General features: G+C 43.5%; 1 protein-coding gene across 5 annotated transcripts; it reads left to right on the top strand.

Annotated features, from left to right (window-relative positions):
- The first annotated feature begins 1390 nt into the window (after nucleotides 1-1390).
- HSD17B1 (hydroxysteroid 17-beta dehydrogenase 1) lies at nucleotides 1391-16048 on the top strand. Of its 5 annotated transcripts, none has more exons than XM_069953055.1 (6): nucleotides 1391-1617; nucleotides 10826-10987; nucleotides 11323-11502; nucleotides 12647-12740; nucleotides 13709-13892; nucleotides 15795-16048. In XM_069953055.1, the coding sequence occupies exons 1-6, from the start codon at nucleotides 1602-1604 to the stop codon at nucleotides 15954-15956; spliced, it is 798 nt and encodes a 265-aa protein (XP_069809156.1). In that variant the 5' UTR covers nucleotides 1391-1601; the 3' UTR covers nucleotides 15957-16048. The 5 variants fall into 5 exon arrangements, with proteins under 5 accessions (XP_069809156.1, XP_069809153.1, XP_069809154.1 ...); XM_069953052.1 differs by lacking the exon at nucleotides 1391-1617 and adding an exon at nucleotides 5696-5792; XM_069953053.1 differs by lacking the exon at nucleotides 1391-1617 and adding an exon at nucleotides 7430-7548.
- Nucleotides 16049-17321: the final 1273 nt, after the last annotated feature.

Raw genomic sequence — 17321 nt, 5'->3', positions numbered from 1 at the left:
AGGCTCGGGAGGAGGCCACATCTTCTCCTGCCTTGACGCTCTCCCCTTCTCGTCCATCAGCAGAGAAGGGGTTATACCCGGTGTACACCACAGAAAAAGTAAAAATCTATAAGCCAGTATTAATTAATATTAATAACTGTCCCTTTGCTTTTAGAGTAGAGTGGTGGTTGGTAATCTAGAAAAGCTGTCAACACTAGGAGGAAAAGAGCGGCCATATCAGGAGAAGGAGGCAAGTTTGTTAAATGAATTTATTGACGAGTCCTACAAGTATAACTATATTAGCTGCAATGGGAGTACCCCTTTAGGTTGGTACATGACCCCCCTGCCACCTTACATTGAAGCAATTTAAAGCATACCTGCCACAAAGTCCGTTGAACCGATCGGCAGAGAATTCCATCCTGCGGCCAGAAGTTCAGATATCTATGGATACAACCACACCGTGATGGTAATTCTGATCCACTTGGAGTTGAGCATATTACCATCACGGAACGCTGTCACAAACTTCCGGAAACGGTATGAAGTTCACTGCTGACTTCTCCCAACCTCATCCTTTCATCGTTTCATCCCCAGGCCCTATTCATTCTACCTCTTCTATCTCCATTGAATTTCCTTCCTAAAGGCCGTATTCCACGGGCCGACAGTGAGGAGCAAACGAGCGCTGCCAGCCTCGTCCCCCGCTTGCTGCTGCCGTTATTACACGTGGCAGCGGCAAGCGGGTGAGTACGGGGAGAGCTGGGGGGAGCTGCGGGGGGGCTACCCAGGTGATCGCTGATCGTCCGGGCAGCCCATAGGGTATAGCGGCGGTCTGCTGCCGCCGCTCCTATTACATGGAGCAATGGCAGCAGATCATTGCTATATAAGTCGTTTGTCTTTCAACATGTTGAAAGACAGACAACTTCAACGATCAGCCGACATGAACGATGTCGGCTGATCGTTGCCTCCTATTCCACGGAACGTTCATCGGCCGTATTTGGCCGATATCGGCCAAATACGACTGATAATCGTTCTGTGGAATAGGGCCTTAACAAACTACCTATTGTCTCCAGCCTACATGATCCACTAGTGTATACATCCTGACCATCAGGCCCCCTTCCGGGGGGGGGGGGGGACACAATGACATCACTTATGGCTCTTTGCCCTTATTTGCCACTACTAATTGCTCTTTGCACACATTGCCAATGCTATGGTCCATTGCCAAGCATTTGCAGTATGGGGGAGATTTATCAAACATGGTGTAAAGTGAAACTAGCTCAGTTGCCCCTAGCAACCAATCAGATTCCACCTTTAATTTTCCAAAGAGTCTGTGAGGAATGAAAGGTGGAATCTGATTGGTTGCTAGGGGCAACTGAGACAGTTTCACTTTACACTATGTTTGATAAATCTCCCCCTATATGTCTGGTTCATCTATGCTGTTCTATGTTGAAAGTCCTGCTGCCATTTGTTGAGTTGTTACCGTTGTTCTCTGCGATATTGAGTGTTCTCTGGAATCCAAGGACAGTTTATTTATTTCCTTGGGAATATTCAATGTTTATAAAAGTTGATAAAACGTTGAAAATTCTGGAAAATGTCCAAATCCAAATCTGCATAGAAAGTCTTCAGCTATGATCACACCCAATGGTGAGCCTATATACTGGAACTATTCTTCTTATTATATTCCTATAATGGTGCCTGTATTCAATATGTAAAATTCCTAAATATGTGAGGAAGTGTTTTGTTACAAGAGCGAGAAACTGTCAGGTCAAGGTTAGACAAAAATAGATGCCTTCCTGCAAAAACAACCCCACCCTTGTCCTCAGTTTGTGTGCAGTATTGCAGCTCAGTTCTGAGAGAATGAAGCAGAGCCGTGGTGTTCTCTTTAGAAGAAGGCATTTATGGTTTTCTAATCTTGGATAGCACCTTCAAATTAATGGCGCTGGGTCACAAGTCCCATTAAACACATTCAGCTTGGAGATACACATACAATGCATCCAAAAAGTCTTCAGACCATTCACTTTTTCACACGTTGTTATGTTTCGGCCTTGTGCACTTTTGCCATTGATTCCAGCCTCAAGTCCTCTTTGGTATAACACTACAAGGGTTGCACCTGGATTTGGGGATGTTCTGCTCTTCTTCTTTGCATATTGGATAGGGATCATTGGTGGACGCCATTTTCAGGGCTTTCCAAAGATGTTCCATTGGGTTAAACTCAAGGGTCTGGCTAAGGTCATTCAAGGACATTTACAAATATGCCTGTGTTATCCTGCCTATGTGCTTACTCATTGTCATGTTAGAAGGCGAACCTAGAAGGCCTGCAGCCCTCTGGATCAGGTTTTCACTAACCCCTTCATGGCCCAGCCTGAAATAGCCTGAACGACCAGGTGCCAATTTTTATTTTTGCATATTCGTTTTTTCCTCCTCGCCTTCTAAGAGCTATAACTCTTTAATTTCTCCATCTACAGGGCCATGTGAGGGCTTTTTTTTTTCAGTACCAGGTGTACTTTGTCAATCTACCATAAAATGTATGAGGGAACCCCAAACATATTATTTACGGGGTGAAATTGGGGCGGGAGGAAGCAATATTGTAACTTTGGGGGGGGGGGGGGGGGTCTGTGTCTACACAATGCAGTTTACTGTAAAATTTAAAGAATATCTTTATTCTATACATCAGTCCGAACACAACAATGTGTATGCTTTCATAGCTTTTCTAACATTTTACTGTTTTTTACAGTAAAACTTTTTTTTTTGCAAATAATTATGATTAAAATGGCCCTATTGTGACTCTTATTACGGTTTATTTTTTTTCCACCTACAGGGCTGTATGGGGAGTCATTTTGTTGCGCCATGATCTCTAGTTTTTCTGTCTGTAGATGGGATGTATAGATCACTTTTTTTTTATGTAATGTAACAAAAAATTTGCAATCCTTGAGTTTTTTGCTTTTTATTTATGCCGTTCACCGTATGGTATTACTATTGTTATATTTTAATAGATCGCACGATTCCGTACACTACAATAAATAATTTATTTATTTATGTTTACATATTTTATTTGTATAATGAGAAAGGGAGGGGATTTAAACCCTTATTGTGGGAGGGGCTTTGGTATATTTAAAAAAAAAATTATATTTAATTTTATTTTTTATATTTAATTTTTTTTACACTGTTTAAGTCCCTACTGTTTAAGGGGCTATTAACATCAATCATTAAATTGCATATACAGTTCAATGCTATGCTATTACACAGCATGGATCAGTATTATTAGCGCTCTTCCCATAGAGCCTGCCTGAAGTACGGAGGTAAGTATAATTCCTCCGACAGTCAGGAAAAATGATTGGGACCCCCACAACCACACTGTAGGGGTCGCAATTGGTAAGTGACAGGAGCTGCTCCTCTCACTTAGGGTACTATTACACCAACGATAATAGGCCAAATCGGCCCTATCTGGCCGATTATCGTTTTGTGTAATAAACACAACGGTGAGGGTTGACATTAACGGTGAGGGTTGATAGCAGCCGGTCCTCATCCTCTATGAAGCAAACTCAGCTCTTGAGCTTGCTATATAGTTCCCTAGCAAAAGTATGGCGTACAGGTATGGCATCGGTCATCTCTAGGGATTAAAAACTTTTCTGTACTTTTGCTTCATTCAGCTTTCCCCAGACCCTGACCAGCCTCCCTTTTCCAGCTGCTGAAAAACACCCCCACAGCATGATGCTGCCACCATCACGCTGCACTATAGGGATGGTAAGGGGTAGGTGACATGATGCTTAGGACTGAAGCCAAGTTAAATCTTGTTTCTCACAGTCTGAATGCTCTTTAGGTGTTTTTATTAAATAAAAAAAAAGGGGACCTTAAAGGGGTAGTTCATCTATTTTTCTTTCTTTCACATCAAATGGTGTCAGAAAGTTATATAGATTCGTAATTTACTTCTATTAAAAAAATTCCAGTTATCTAGTACAGCTGCTGTATGTCCTGCAGAAAGTGGTGTTTTTTTCCAGGCTGGAGAGCAGGAGAGGTTTTCTATGGGGATTTGCTCCTGCTCTGGACAGTTCCTGACATGGGCAGATGTGGCAGCAGAGAGCACTGTGTCAGATTGGAAAGAATACACCACTTCCTGTAGGACATACGGCAGCTGATAAGTACTGGAAGACTTGAGTTTTTTTTAATAGAAGAAAATGACAATTCTCTGGCACTTTCTGATACCAGTTGATTTAAAAGAATTTTTTCTCCCGCTAAACTACCCCTTTAACCCTTAGAGGACCCGGCCAATTGCAGCATGGTGGCTCAGTGGTTAGCACTGTAGCCTTGCAGCGCTGGAGTCCTGGGTTCAAATCCCACCAAGGGCAACATCTGCAAAGAGTTTGTATGTTCTCTACGTGTTTGCGTGGGTTTCCCCCGGGTACTCCGGTTTCCTCCCACTCCCAAAAACATACAGATAGGTAAAGCGCTGCTGAATCTGTGTGCGCTATACAAATAAAAAACATTATTATAAAAACATTAATTTCAATTTTTGCGTTTTCGTTTTTTCCTCCTGTATATAAGGCCATAGCAGTTGCATTTTGCCACCTAGAAACCCACATGAGCCCTTATTTTTTCTAATTGTACTTTGCAATGACAGGCTGAATGTTTGCATAAAGTACACTGCGAAACCAGGAAAAAATTCAAAGTGTGGTGAAATTGAAAAGAAAACACATTTCTTTTATTTGGGGTTTTTTCGCCGTTCACCCTGGGGTAAAACTGACTTGTTATATATGTTCCTCAAGTCGTTACAATTACAACAATATATAACATGTATAACTTTTATTTTATCTGATGGCCTGTAAAAAATTCAAACTATTGTTAACAAATATATGTTCCTTAAAATCGCTCCATTCCCAGGCTTATAACGCTTTTATCCTTTGGTCTATGGGGCTGTGTGTGGTGTCATTTTTTGTGCCATGATGTGATCTTTCTATCGGTACCTTGATTGCGCATATACGACTTTTTGATCGCTTTTTATTACAATTTTTCTGGATTTGATGCGACCAAAAATGCGCAATTTTGCACCTTGGGATTTTTTGGCGTTTACGCTGTTTACCGTGCGAGATCGGGAATGTGATAAATAATAGATTGGGCGATTACGCACGCATAGCTGTCAACTTTGACAGCTGCATCCGATTACTTTATTAGCGGGCACGGCGATCGGACCGTGCCCACTAATAGCTGCGGCTACGAGCGGCACCTGGGACTGCGGCGGTTCAGAGCGCCGCCGCTGCGCCGCCCCTCTCTGAACGCATGGAGGCGGCCCTGGGCGTACGGGTACGTCCAGGGTCGCCTAGGGGTTAAAGGGGTCATCCAGGATAAGAAAATACAAAAAAGCAAAGCTACTTTCTTGCAAAAACAGCACCACCCCTGTTTTCAGGTATTACAATCCAGCTCCATTCACTTCAATGGAAAGTTCAGGCTTGCATGATTTTCCAGGCAGTTTCCGGGCTGCATCCACCTTCTTCCGGCAGCGGTATTCAAATGCTGATTGTTCAGGATACATATATATATTCCTTTATGACACCTATACAGAGAAGGAGAAGGAAAGGGCAATTCCAGCTGAAGTCCTTGAAGAAGCAGCTGTAGCCATAACAATAGAGATAGGAGCAGTGAGGGATTCTGAGCAGTTTGCTCCACAGCTCATAGTTCCCAGAGACGAGTTTACTTTACAGGTTTGTGCCCCCCGATCACAGTTTAGATGGAGAGAAGAGTGGTCCTCATCACAGGATGCTCCTCAGGAATCGGCCTGGGTTTGGCTGTACTTCTGGCTTCTGATTCTCGACAAAGATTTAAAGGTAACATTTTTGGCTTGGAATCTCTTATTTTAGGAGGGAACATTTATAGGGGCACCTGCAAAAGTGCTGCATGACTGAGCCCAATGACTGGCCATGGCCATTAGATTTGCTCCAAACGTCTGGTCTGATTATGTCCTTAAGATTTGCGTTCCATATTTTATCAATAGAGATTACGACAACATTTTAATAAAAAAAATTACTCTTTAATGCAAAAAAAAAAATGGACATGATGTAGGGCTTATCTACACATAGACATAGCCATAAATAAAATTGCCTGGCTACTTGTATTATGTTAATAGGGAGATGATTTAAAGGGAACCTGTCACCAAGACAATGCTATCTAATCTATCACCATCATGTTATAGAGCAGGAAGAGCTGAGCAGATTGATATATATCATTGTGGGAAAAGATTCAGTATAACTTGTAACATGTTGATAGAAATCTCTGCTCATTCTGTGGTAAGGAGTCCAGTGGGTGGTGTCACTCACAGGGACTCTTTAGCCTGGAAACATCAGAGATTTAAATCAATAAATTACAAGTTATATTGAATCTTTTCCCATAAAGATATATATCAATCCGCTCAGCTCCTCCTGCTCCAAAACATAGTGCATATAGCTTAGGTAGAATTTTCATGGTGACAGGTTCCCTTTAAAGTTTTGATCGGTGGAGGTCTGGGTTTTGAGATCCCCACTGATTGTTAGACCGAGTGGGGAGAAGAAATTGCTGCTTTAGTTGGACCCTATAAGTTTATGGAGCACATTATATGCAGTGAGGAGAGAGATGGGGAGAAGGGCTTCCCTCTCCTCTCTGCATAAGTTCCATAGACTTCCTGCAGAATCCATCTCCTGTACAAAGGAGAGAGCCAAAAAGTAAAGGACATAGCCGGGTGCTTCTCCTCACTCGATGCAGCAATCAGTAGGGGACTCAGTTGACAAAAGTTTCTTTTAAATTATTTTAAATGATGTTAAGGGTATATTCACACGAACGGTCTCGCTGCGAGATTCTCGCTGCGAGACCGGCAGGTCCTGGCAGTTCCCACAAACTATATACTCGCGTATGTAATTCTGCCGCCCTTAAACCCTTCTGCTCCCGGCCGGCTCCCCCGCTGTAAGCATACATTACCTCTCCTCGCTGCACGGGTCCGGCGTCCTGCTCTTCCGCCCGGCCAATCAGTGTGTTGCCCAGCCGCAGCCACTAATTGGCCGGACGGGAGAGCAGGACGCCGGACCCGTGCAGCAAGGACAGGTAATGTATGCTTACAGCGGGGGAGCCGGCCAGGAGCAGAAGGGGTTAAGGGCGGTAGAATTACATACTCGCTGCGGTCGTTCAGACCGCAGCGAGTATATAGTTTGTGGGAACTGCCAGGACCTGCCGGGCTCGCAGCGAGAATCGTTCGTGTGAATTTAACCTTAGGCTGGGTTCAGTATATTTCAGGCAGTATTTGGTCCTCATGTCAGGTCCTCATTGCTACCAAAACCAGGAGTGGATTGAAAACACAGAAAGGATCTGTTCACACAATGTTGAAATTGAGTGGATGGCCGCCATATAACAGTAAATAACGGACATTATTTCAATATAACAGCCGTTGATTTAAAATGACAGCAAATATTTACCGTTATATGGCGGCCATCCACTCAATTACAACATTGTGTGAACAGATCCTTTCTGTGTTTTCAATCCACTCCTGGTTTTGAGGACCTGACATGAGGACCAAATACTGCCTGAAATATACTGTGTGTGAACCCAGCCTAATAGGTAATCAGTATATATTCAAAATGCAAACAGCAAAAATAAGTTTGAAGGAATCACCTAATGGTAAAGGTTAGTGCTGAGCAAACTTACCGATAGTTTGGGTTTGGTAATATTTATCGAAACGGGAATAGTCAGCATCTGACTCCTGGCGTCTGGAGAAGTTGGATGCTGCCCTAGGGAGTCCTGGAAGACATGGACACAGCCATAGGCTATAGGCTGTATCCATGTTTTCATGGCAACCCTAGGGCAGCATCCAACTTCTCCAGACGCCAGGAGTCAGATGCTGACTATTCCGGTTTGAATAAACATTGCCGAACCTAAACTTTTGCCAAGTTTGGCTAGTAAGAGTCCATTTATCAGCAATAACTGCTAATAATCGGCATGTGCAAACGGGCCAGCAATCGGCCGATGAATAGGGGATTGCTGGTGCCCTGATATCTGGGAACCCTACTGAAGCATCACAGTATATCCAGGCATAGCAGCTTTCATATAACTGTTTCTGTTGACGCAGCTATGGTTCCAATCACTGGACCCCAACTCCCCAATCCCTGATGGCCGGCCCTGAGGACGCTTAGGAGCTCTCCAAGCATGGGGCCCTGGTTTTTTCATTGTTTGCAGTCCCAGTATCTACCACATTAAGCACATTCAAATAAGTGCCAAGAATACGTCAGCTTCTTTCCAAAATGGGCTCAGACATGCACATATTGGCCCAGGACCCATTGATGTTAACGGGGTATTCCAATCTCAACTAACATAGTTATACTCATAGGATTTGTCAAGTCATATATTGTTGCCAATACTATCATTTAGCCAACTTGTCTCCTTCTCCTCATATGCCGCTCTATCCCTCCCATTGTTGACAGCTCATTAAAGGGGTACTTCGGGCTGGGGTTATTTATATTGTATGGCCGGGGAAAGGGTGGATATAGAGGCCGCCCAGAGAGATAACCCCAGCCCAAAGTTCCTCTAGGTGAGTGTGAAAGCAGTGGTCTGACCGGTGTATATATAGCTATAATGTATAGAGAGATGTCCCACACGCATGCGCGCTTCCTCCTGAGGAAGCGTGTATGCGCGAGGGAAACAGCTTTCAGCTATTGAGCGGCGTCTCTGCCAACTGCTACACACTCTGGAATTGAACAAATAAAGATTTTAATAGTGAGTGCCTCCTTACATCCTTCTTTACTCGGGATTATTTGTTTGTGCATGCTGCATCTCCTTGGAAGAGCACTCCGCCTTTTATCCGCAATATCACCAGCTAACGTTAGCATCAGTTGAAGGTTAGGAAGTGCCGGTCCGCAGTTACTATACACACATATTTATTAATGCGCCGCATCACAATCACAATTTTTTGTCCTGGAAACTACACATATGTTTGGGAAATTTCCCCAACTTTGTCAGTAATTTACTATATCGGGCCATTAAAAGGAATGGGGCCTACTGTCTTATTTTCAGAGGCACATAGTATGCCCTTACACTGTAGCCCCACTCTATACAGTAAATAGCCACCATACTATATGTCCCGCTGTTGTTAGGCTCCTAAACTGTAAGTTCCCCTGAAGTTAGGCCCCCATACTGTATACATCTTCCCTCTGCAGGATGTCCCCCCCCCCCCCCCATACTGTATACCTCCCTCCATCCCTATAGTTTTTCCCTCACATTGTATACATCCCCCTCTGCAGGTAGTCCCCATACTGTATACCTCCCCCTCTGCAGGTAGTCCCCATACTGTATACTTCCCCCTCTGCAGGTAGTCCCCATACTGTATACATCCCCCCTCTGCAGGTAGTCCCCATACTGTATACATCCCCCCTCTGCAGGTAGTCCCCATACTGTATACATCCCCCCTCTGCAGGTAGTCCCCATAATGTATACATCCCCCCTCTGCAGGTAGTCTCCATACTGTATACATCCCCCCTCTGCAGGTAGTCCCCATACTGTATACCTCCCCCTCTGCAGGTAGTCCCCATACTGTATACCTCCCCCTCTGCAGGTAGTCCCCATACTGTATACCTCCCCCTCTGCAGGTAGTCCCCATACTGTATACATCCCCCCTCTGCAGGTAGTCCCCATACTGTATACCTCCCCCTCTTTAGGTAGTCCCCATGTTGTAACCTCCCACCCTTTGTAGTTGCCCACGTACCCTCCACAGTGTCCCCTACTGTGCATCTTCTTACCCCTCCTGCCTCCCCTGCAGCTTGTGTTGAGCAGGTGGGGGCGGTGCATAATAAGTCTGGCCCTGATTGGCTGATGCTCAACCACCCAGTGTCAGGGATCTGGTCAGCTGACTATAACTAGGGCTTATAATTGGATTAGGGCTAATGTTTCAAGTCTACTGCATAAAGCCTACAAAATGACGCTAGGTCTTATTTTCAGGGAAGGTCTTATTCGGAGAAACAAATTAAAGAAGTCCGGCATAAATTTTTATTGAAGGATTGTATTGCCCCCCAAAAATTTATACAAATCGCCAATATACACTTATAACAGGAAATGCTTATAAAGTGATTTTTTTCCCTGCACGCACTACTGCATCAAGGCTTCACTTCCTGGATAACATGGTGATGTCACTTCCTGGATAAAATGGTGATGTCACTTCCTGGATAATATGGTGATGTCACTTCCTGGATAACATGGTGATGTCACTTCCTGGATAACATGGTGATGTCACTTCCTGGATAGCATGGTGATGTCACTTCCTGGATAGCATGGTGATGTCACTTCCTGGATAACATGGTGATGTCACTTCCTGGATAAAATGGTGATGTCACTTCCTGGATAAAAATGGTGGTCACTTCCTGGATAACATGGTGATGTCACTTCCTGGATAAAATGGTGATGTCACGACCCGACTCCCAGAGCTGTGCGGGCTGTGGCTGCTGGAGAGGATGATGGCAGAGGGATGCTCAGTGTCCCTCCAGTGCCCTGTGTCCCTCAGTGTCCCCCTGCCATGATCCTCTCCAGCAGCCACAGCCCGCACAGCTCTGGGAGTCGGGTCGTGACATCACCATGTTATCCAGGAAGTGACATTACCATATTATCCAGGAAGTGACATTACCATGTTATCCAGGAAGTGACATCACCATGTTATCCAGGAAGTGACATCACCATGTTATCCAGGAAGTGAAGATGCAGTAGTAAGTACAGGGGAAAACACAATACTTTAATAAACATTTTCTCCTTCTCCTTTAACAAAGTAAATTTATACTTCAGAGTCCATAGACTTCATTTTTAAATGTTATATCATTGTGGCACATTAATAATAACCATTCCTTTTCACATCCAGTCTACGCCACCATGAGGGATCTTTCCAAGAAGGAATACCTGCTGGAGTGTGTACGCGGCTGCCATGCTGACACCTTTGAGATTCTGCAGATGGATGTTACAGACCAGCAATCTGTCTTGGCCACCACCGAGAAAATAAAAGAGGAGAGAGTAGACATTTTAGGTAGGCCACATGGTCCATTTGTGTTCTGTATTTGTAGATTGTCTTTATATCCTCTTAGGCTGGGTTCACACTACGTTTTTAGCATACGTTTAACGGATCCGTTTTTTTTAACGGACAAAAAAAATAGTGTCAGCAAAGTTTTTGTGTCCGTCAAAAAAACCCGTTTTTTTATTTTAATGGAAGTCAATGTAAAAAAGGATCAAAACGGATGCACACAAATGCATCCGTTTTTGCAATCCGTTTTTCATCCGTTTTTTTTTAAAAACGGATGAAAAAAAAGGATTGCAAAAACGCAGTGTGAACCCAGCCTTATTTGGCCATTCTCTATCCCATAGTATGCAATGCTGGTGTTGGACTGATGGGGCCGCTGGAATGTCACACCTACGAGACAATGAAGAAGATATTTGATGTCAACCTCTTCGGTACGGTCAGCACCATCCAAGCCTTTCTCCCTGGGATGAAGCAGAGGAAGTCTGGACGGATTATTATTTCCAGCAGCGTAGGAGGCCTGCAAGGTACAATGTCTGGCGTTCAGCCATTGGCAGAAATTTAAAGCGTACCTGTTGCAAATTTATTTTACTTTATCTTTTAAGAAATCAACAGGGGTTGTGATGGCAAGCAGTTTTGCAACAATATACTCGCATTATTTATTTTTTAAAGCATTCTATGTTTTGTATGTCCCCCCCCCCCCCCCCCCCCCCCCCAGAAATCAATAGTAAAGGTGATTTTAAGAAACTTTGTAATTGGGTTTATTGTGCAAATTTGCCATTATCTGCATTCAAAAAGACTTGCCCCAGGTCTCCCTCCCCCTCTCTCATTCACTGCTCATTATCAGGAAATCTTGACTCTTTTACATCAGTCGGGCCCTGTGTAATCTATGGAGGGGGGAGATTAGTCACCAGCAGAGAGCAGAGAACAAAGGATTACACAGTGGGAGCTGTATGAAAGCTGGTATTCAGAGGTCAGAGAGGTCAGTGCTGACCTCAGAGGAGATAGCCGGTTGATGTAGCTGTAAATTAACTCTTTGTTGTCCGGTTTTGGTGCCTCATCTCCCTCCACCCCTCCCCTCTCCATAAGAGAACCATGAAGACAGGGGGGAGAGTTTCAAACTCCTTTTTCATGATAAAAATGCATTTTTCGGCTAATATACTCAATTACACAAACTGAGCTCCATGCTCTGTGCTGATTTTTGGTCTTTCCTCAAAATAAGAGACCAAACACAGGAAGTCCCCGTCCTTTGTCGCTCACACAAGGAAAGATACCTGTCCATCATGCAGGTTGTATAACAACTAACTTAGACTAATCAGTTCTGCAGCTTACCAGGAGACAAGGCTCTGTGTTATGTAACAATTCAGTCAGTATAATGTCACTGTGTGGTTACAGAGGTTTTGGTGCTGTGTGACAGGAGAGCTGACCATATAATCCGAGCTCCCTCAGAATTCTCTGATACTGAATATGGACACGCAGCAGCCGTGAAGGGAGACACCTAGTGGCCGTATGTATAAAGTTATAAAGTATATTGCAAAACTGCTTGTGATCACAACTCCTGTTGATTTCTTCAAAAGAAGAGATTGTGACAGCGCCTCTTTAAGGGTTGGAGGGAATCTAACCATGATTCTGCAGTAGTAAATTCACATTTCACTCCCTACTGTTTTATAGGTGTCCCCTTCAATGATGTGTACTGTGCCAGTAAATTTGCTGTGGAGGGCTTCTGTGAGAGCATGGCTATTGTCCTCCAGCATTTTAATATACAGTAAGTAGAACAAGCAGTTATATAAAGCAGTGTTCCTTACGTTGTGGCAGACACCTAAAATGCAACTGTGTAAAAGTGCACCTGTCACTTTAAAAAAACAAAACGTTTTTATGATCGGTCAAGGTCTGAGTATTAGTGCTAGAACAAGCAGAGAGAGAAGCGCATAGCTGAGTGCTTCTTTCCCTACTTTCTGTGCTTGTGACCTAGATGGTCCTATAAACTTACACTGGGAGTCTACCCTAGTCATGTGACACAGAGCTAGAAGCAATCAGAACATCCATACCCTGACCAATGGAAAATATTTGATATGTCTCTATAACATGTGAAAGTTTTTTGACCATTTAAAGGGTTTGTTCACCAAAAAAATGTTTGTCTTTTACATCATCCGTTGCCAGAAAGTTCTAGCGATTTGTAATTTACTTCTATAAAAAAAAATTCTCAAGTCTTCCAGTAGTTATCAGCTGCTGTACGTCCTGCAGAAAGTGGTATCGTTTCCAGTCTGGAGAGAAGGGGAGTTTTTTTTTTGTTTTTTTAAGATATTTTTATTTCGTTATAACAATACAGGCATTAATTTTGCACATTAGAAGATGTTGTAAAATGAATAAAAAGAAAAGGTTGCAACATAAATATATGGCAAATATTAGAAACATATAAATAGCCATATATGTTACTTTACACATTGAGTGGATTTGTTGCTGCTCTGGACAGTTCCTGACATGGACAGAGGTGGCAGCAGAGAGCACTGTGTCAGATTGGAAAGAATACACCACTTCCTGCAGGACATACAGCAGCTGATAAGTACTGCAAGACAACATTTGTAACAGAAGTAAATTACAAATCTCTGGCACTTGCTGGGACCAATTGTTCTGAAATATATATATATATATATATATATATATATATATATATATATATATATATAATTTTGTGAACTATCCTTAGTATGTTTCTCCCTTTTATCTATGGAGTGTGAGCCTCATTGAGTGTGGACCTGTCAACACCAATTTTATGAACAACCTGCATATGAGTGACCTCAGTGACAGTCAGCTTGCGAGCGTGGACAGCGACACCCGCTCCCTGTACGCCCAGTACCTCCAGCACTGTCAGACAATTTTCCAGGATGTGGCACAGGACACAGATGAGATCCTGCAGGTTGTTTTTTATCTAAAGGGGTGACATGGGAATGAAGAAAATAAGTTTTGCTTAGCTCTATTTAAAGGGGTATTCCAGCGGAAAAAAATCTTGGTGTCCGAGATTTGTAATTTACTTCTAGTACTTATCAGCTGGTGCATGTCCTGCAGGAAGTGGTGTATACTTTCCAGTCTTAAGAGCAGGAAAGGTTTTCTACAGGGATTTCCTGCTGATCTGGACAGTTCCTGACATGGACAGAGGTGGCAGCAGAGAACACTCTGTCAGACTGGAAAGAATACACCACTTCCTGCAGGACATACAGCAGCTGGTAAGTACTGGAAGACTGGAGATTTTTAAATAGAAGTAAATTACAAATCTCTGACATTTTCTGACACCAGTGGATTTGAAAGAGAAAATGTTTTTACTGGGGTACCACCCCTTTAAGTCAATAAGGACTCCTCCTTTTATGAGAGGAGAAAGTCGGGCGATCTTAAAGGGATATTCCCAATTCCAAACAAATTTAAAAATCAATAGTTTCGAGAAAGATATACAGATTTTTAAATTACTTCTGCTTAAAAAATACTCAAGTTTCCCAGTACTTATCAGCTGCTGTATGTCCTGCAGGAAATATTCTCTTTTCAGTTTGACAGTGTTCTCTGCTGCCACCTCTGTCCACGTCAGGAACTGCTCTGGACAGTTCCTGACATGGACAGAGGTGGCAGCAGAGAGCACTGTGTCAGAGCTGCCAGTCCTCCTCTCATTAACAATTCATCAGTGTAAAGGGTATAATACCTGCCTGCGTTTAGACCCAAAGAAATAGAATTAGAAATCTTTACACTATTGACTTAACACAAAGGCATCAAAAACAGCGTTGTGTGAACCATGCCTTATGCTACTCCCAGCATTCAGAACACCTGCCTTATAACTATTTGTGTTTCCATTGAGCACATGTCATATACCAAACACTTCATTGTATTTACCTGCATAGTGACGTCAATCGTAGATTAGTTCCTGATAAGAAAGGAAAATACACAGGCCAGACATAATGTGGACCAATAAGGAGAAGATCAATAGGGATCAGTACCGAGCCACCAGGCATGGCCTCAGCATGGGTACGCCCAGTAATCTGAACTTTTTGATGGTTTAAAGGGGTACTCCTGTGAAATTTTTTTTTGTATACAGATTTGTAATTTACTTCTATTTAAAAATCTCAAGTCTTCCAGTACTTATCAGCTGCTGTATGTCCTGCAGAAAGTAGTGCATTCTTTCCAGTCTTACACAGTGTTCTTTGCTGCCACCTCTGTCCATGTCAGGAACTGTCCAGAGCAGGAGAGGTTTTCTGTGGGGATTTACTTCTGCTCTGCACAGTTCCTGACATGGACAGAGGTGGCAGCAAAGAACACTGTGTCAGACTGGAAAGAATACACTACTCTTTGCAGGACACACAGCAGCTGATAAGTACTGGAAGGCTGGACATTTTTAAATCAAATTTTTGCTGGAGCTTTAAAGAGGTACTCAAGTGAATTTTGTTTGTGCTGTCAGTATGTTATATATATTTGTAATTTATTTCTATTTAAAAATGTTAAGCCTTGCAGTACTTATTAGCTGCTGTATGTCCTGCAGGAAGTGGTGTATTCTTTACAGTCTGACACTGTGTTCTCTGCTGCCACCTCTGTCCATGTCAGGAACCGTCCAAAACAAGAAAAAAGGTTTTCTATGGGGATTTGCTGCAGCTCTGGACAGTTCCTGACATGGACAGAGGTGGCAGCAGAGAGCACTGAGTCAGACTGGAAAGAATACACCACTTCCTGCAGGACATACAGCAGCTGATAAGTGCTGGAATACTTGAAATTTTTAAATAACATTTTGGATGGACCAGTGTTACATATCTAAGGACTTACATGTTGCTTTTACATTTTATAGGTGTTTCTGGAAGCAATTGAAGCCCCGGTCCCATCATTGCGATACTTCACCACCCAGTTTTTCATGCCGCTTATAAAGCTAAAGTTGCAATGTGCAAGCGGATCAGAGTATGTCCACGCCATGCACAAGTTTGTGTTCTCTGGATCAAAGCCAAAGGAGTAGCGTCAGTGAAGCCCCTACTTGTGCCGATGCCATGTATACAACATTGTCATCCTTCCTCCTGATTTTCAGAACATAAGATTATAAAAAATATAGATGCAATTTATTCCTATTGTCTGTAATGTGCAGAAACCTTTATGATTAAATCTATAGGAAGATTGGGGAAGGAAGGAAGGAAGGAAGGAAGGAAGGAAGGAGGGAGGGAGGGAGGGAGGGAAGGAAGGGAAGGAAGGAAGGGAAGGAAGGGAAGGAAGGGAAGGAAGGGAAGGAAGGGAAGGAAGGGAAGGAAGGGAAGGAAGGGAAGGAAGGGAAGGAAGGAAGGAAGGAAGGAAGGAAGGAAGGAAAGAAGGGAGGAAGTAGAGGGAAGCTATGTACAGCATTAATGAATATGAGAAAAGGGAGGGAGGAAGGAAGGAAGGAAGGAAGGAAGGAGGGATGGAAAGAAGGGAGGAAGTAGAGGGAAGCTATGTACAGCATTAATGAATATGAGAAAAGGGAGGGAGGAAGGAAGGAAGGAAGGAAGGAAGGAGGGATGGAAAGAAGGGAGGAAGTAGAGGGAAGCTATGTACAGCATTAATGAATATGAGAAAAGGGAGGGAGGAAGGAAGGAAGGAAGGAAGGAAGGAAGGAAGGAGGGATGGAAAGAAGGGAGGAAGTAGAGGGAAGCTATGTACAGCATTAATGAATATGAGAAAAGGGAGGGAGGGAGGAAGGAAGGAAGGAAAGAAGGAGGGATGGAAAGAAGGGAGGAAGTAGAGGGAAGCTATGTACAGCATTAATGAATATGAGAAAAGGGAGGGAGGGAGGAAGGAAGGAAGAAAGGAGGGATGGAAAGAAGGGAGGAAGTAGAGGGAAGCTATGTACAGCATTAATGAATATGAGAAAAGGGAGGGAGGGAGGAAGGAAGGAAGGAAGGAGGGATGGAAAGAAGGGAGGAAGTAGAGGGAAGCTATGTACAGCATTAATGAATATGAGAAAAGGGAGGGAGGGAGGAAGGAAGGAAGGAAGGAAGGAAGGAAGGAAGGAGGGATGGAAAGAAGGGAGGAAGTAGAGGGAAGCTATGTACAGCATTAATGAATATGAGAAAAGGGAGGGAGGAAGGAAGGAAGGAAGGAAGGAAGGAGGGATGGAAAGAAGGGAGGAAGTAGAGGGAAGCTATGTACAGCATTAAAGAAGCAGTTCACAAACAATTATTATTGGCCCCCCCAGTAGGCGCTGGCATGAATACTCACCGCAGCTGATTGATGTCCCGCGGTGCCGTTCAAATCCGGCGCGCACTCACTTCCGCCTCTGCTGTGACTCCTCTTCTTTGTCCTGTGATTATACGCCGGAATTTATGCGCTTCCAAGCATTCTCTATGGAAGCGTG

Source organism: Dendropsophus ebraccatus, chromosome 14 (genome assembly GCF_027789765.1).
Source record: "Dendropsophus ebraccatus isolate aDenEbr1 chromosome 14, aDenEbr1.pat, whole genome shotgun sequence".
Taxonomy (NCBI): domain Eukaryota; kingdom Metazoa; phylum Chordata; class Amphibia; order Anura; family Hylidae; genus Dendropsophus; species Dendropsophus ebraccatus.
The sequence above is the reverse complement of the archived record's forward strand: the minus strand, read 5'-3'. Positions and strand labels throughout refer to the sequence as shown.